This window comes from Mucor mucedo (genome assembly GCF_025094135.1).
Source record: "Mucor mucedo strain NRRL 3635 chromosome Unknown EV154scaffold_38, whole genome shotgun sequence".
NCBI lineage: Eukaryota > Fungi > Mucoromycota > Mucoromycetes > Mucorales > Mucoraceae > Mucor > Mucor mucedo.
Genome location: NW_026252322.1, coordinates 49,928 through 53,289, shown reverse-complemented (window position 1 = coordinate 53,289; position 3,362 = coordinate 49,928). Strand labels below are relative to the sequence as shown.

The 3,362-nt window shown below is 37.7% G+C and overlaps 1 protein-coding gene across 1 annotated transcript; it reads right to left on the bottom strand.

Moving 5' to 3' along the window:
* Positions 1–769: 769 nt before the first annotated feature.
* On the bottom strand, positions 770–1,470 carry EV154DRAFT_480729 (uncharacterized protein; the record flags this gene model as incomplete). The annotated part of the gene is made up of 2 exons (XM_051598348.1): positions 770–940; positions 1,030–1,470. The coding sequence occupies 2 exons, from the start codon at positions 1,468–1,470 to the stop codon at positions 770–772; spliced, it is 612 nt and encodes a 203-aa protein (XP_051458346.1).
* Between the last annotated feature and the right edge of the window lie 1,892 nt (positions 1,471–3,362).

The window sequence follows — 3,362 nt, the reverse complement described above, 5'->3', positions numbered from 1 at the left end:
ATGCTATGGGCCGTGTTCTTGGGGGAAGGGGTTCCCCCTCCCCCCAAACCCCCCTCCCCTCTTGCGGGGGAAACCCCCGCACCCCCAATTTTTTTTTATCACTGCTTAAAAATTATACTGCTAAAAAAAAAAAAAAATACTGTTTTATAAGATATAAACTCTTTCATGCTAATGCTATGGGCCGTGTTCTTGGGGGGAGGGGGAACCCCTCCCCCCAAACCCCCCTCCCCTCTGGCGGGGGAAACCCCCGCACCCCCAATTTTTTTTATCACTGCTTAAAAATTACACTGTTAAAAAAAAAAAAAAATACTGTTTTATAAGATATAAACTCTTTCATGCTAATGCTATGGGCCGTGTTCTTGGGGGGAGGGGTTCCCCCTCCCCCCAAACCCCCCTCCCCTCTGGCGGGGGAAACCCCCGCACCCCCAATTTTTTTATCACTGCTTAAAAATTACACTGTTAAAAAAAAAAAAAATACTGTTTTATAAGATATAAACTCTTTCATGCTAATGCTATGGGCCGTGTTCTTGGGGGGAGGGGGAACCCCTCCCCCCAAACCCCCCTCCCCTCTTGCGGGGGAAACCCCCGCACCCCCCTCAAAACATTTCTACAGGTAGTGACTGTTTTTTACAATTCCTAATTCCTATTATTTTTATATATTAATTCTCAATTGGTGAATCGAATCCAGAAAGGAAGCTTTTGTTTTTAAATAAAGACGCGATTTGGGGGGCCACTTCCAATTGTAAAAACGTTCTTCTTGGTACAAAAGTCAAATTCTTCTCCTCAAATCGAGAGGTACTACAGCTAGGACACTCAGTTTCATTATCATTGCTGTAAACATGGCAAGTTTCCGGGCAGATGTCAGTAGCAAAAGGCCTGAATGGTGACTCTTTCTTGAACAAAGTCTGGTACTTACAATGCGAAAGAAGTTAGGAATCATCTTTAATTAAACAAATTTTCAGTATCCCAAAATCGATAACAATATGAGAAACGTTTACCTTCTTTTTTATACTTATTATACCATTTTACTATATCATTTATAGTTGATTGCGTTACGTTATGCTTCATGAAAATGGTATGGATTTCTTCGTTCTTTTTATGCATAATTTCAAAGTCATCATTATCCGATTCGGGGATAATATATACTTTATGGAAGTTATCATCATTTGGAACTTCGAAATCCATATCATTGTTATCATCATAGAAAGGGCTGCCAAAATCAGTCTTTCCCTCATCAACATCGTCATTCACGACAACATCATCCCTCACGTCAACATCCGATTGAAGGTACAAATTACTTGAATTTGATTGGTTTACTTTTTGACGTTTGTAACCAAACTCTGTTTCGGGAAAATCCGTTACGGTGCTTGTCATGTCATTTATCGCCCTTTCGGACTCATGGAGTCTCATAAGGCTGTTGCGATTTCTGCCGGTGATAATGTTTTTACAATCGGGGCATTCAAAAGACATGGTAGGTTAAAGAGTAAAGCTGAAACAAAACATCATGTTGAACTAAATTAAATTATTATCGTCAAAATATTTAAAGTCACTATTTGTAAACAAAGCACCAACAGATACGGCACTTTTTTAAAAATATTTTTTTATTTTCTTACAAAGTAGAAAACATGCCTCCTAAAACGAACAAATTCGAGTCATCAACCTCAGACTTGTTAAAGCAGATTTTAAAAAAACTAGACATTCAGGATGAGATTTGCAAAAAGCTAGAATTACAAGAGGAACTTACAAAAAAATGGTGAGGAGATTACTAGTTTGAAAGCAGTAATCAAACAGTACCGCATTCAGGCAAACGATTCTCATAATCAAGAAACCATTTCAGCAGCAAGCGACCCCCGCACTGTTCCTATGCCAACAGTATTCAAGGATGGCAATGATATCAAGAAAAAAATCACCAAGGCAGATATTATCAACGCGATCACGATCCTGAATAATGATGGCTCAATTGACCCCGCTAATATTTACGCGAACATACGAAGTGGGGCTTATTTCAGGGTCAAATACGCGATTGATATCACATATCAACAGAAGTCTCCTGTTTGGTCCGATTTGCCTGCCAGCGTAATTCAAAGGATTATAACATCATTGAATAAACGAGCTGCTGAAATGGGTATTGACTTGTCTCGTTGTGAGGGTAACTGGGTATCTTTATACCTTATCAAACGCTCCTATCAAAACAAAAAGACGTACAAAAAAGTGACAAGGTCGCTAATAGCAACGAGTACTTGAGTCTTGATGAGGTGCTTCTTGAAGGAGAAAATAGCCAGGAATTGGATATAGATGAATCCACTACTACCGAGGTAAACTCACGCGAATACTTCATTTATTTAATGCTAACCGAATACAATTCTGATTTAGAAGAGAAGAAGGCATCATAGCCACAAAAAAGGCGACAGAAACAGCAAAAAGAAAAGAGAAGAGAAGCAAAGAAAAACTAACAAAGGTAATGCATATGTAAACTAAATACAATTTACTAAAGAAATTACTTCTTCAGATTAGTTATTGGCACCAAATCCAGTTAATATTATCGTTTAGTTTATTCTCTTTTTATATTTTAAATAAACATTTATAACATACCATTCTTTACTGAAATAATGAAAACTTATTTTGAATGATTATTATTGAAAGCCTATAATATACACGTGTTTTGTATAGTGCTAAGCTAAGTGCTTTATCCAATCAGATTTGGTATCCGTCAGATGTTAGGTACTGAATGACATTAATTGTATAAAGAAAAAACACTGAATGGATTGAATGGAGACATCTAAATACACATAATTTTGCATGATGGCCGTCACTGAAAACCTTTAATTTTCAGTGACTTTTCTGCACTGAATGCACTGAATCTGAACGTATTTCAGATACCTAGAATTGAGTTAATTTTCAGAGTAGGTTCAGTGTTTTTTTATTTACTGTGAATAGCTACCGGTTCATCATCGTCGAGACCGAACACAGTAGCAGTAGAATTAGAGGCAGCGCTTCGCAATACACCAGGAAGACAATCAATATATAGAGAGTATAAATGAGGACTAAGCACAGCGCCTTCCAGAAAACCAGTGATGGGAGTGAATGGATCTGATATATGATTGGTCAGCAATACAGAGATAGAAAAATCATCAAACATATGGATGAGCAGATTCAGCAGAGGAACAGAAAAAGAGGATTTTAAAGCAAGAATATTCCAGACTACCCGACGATCCACCCTATTGTAAGCTTGTTTAATATCCAGAAAGGCAACAGAAGTAAAATGATAATGCTTGTTAAAGTAATCATGCATAAAGTCATGCAGACAAAAAGCTTGGTCAAGAGGACTACGCTGTTTACGAAAACTATCTTGGGCATGATCA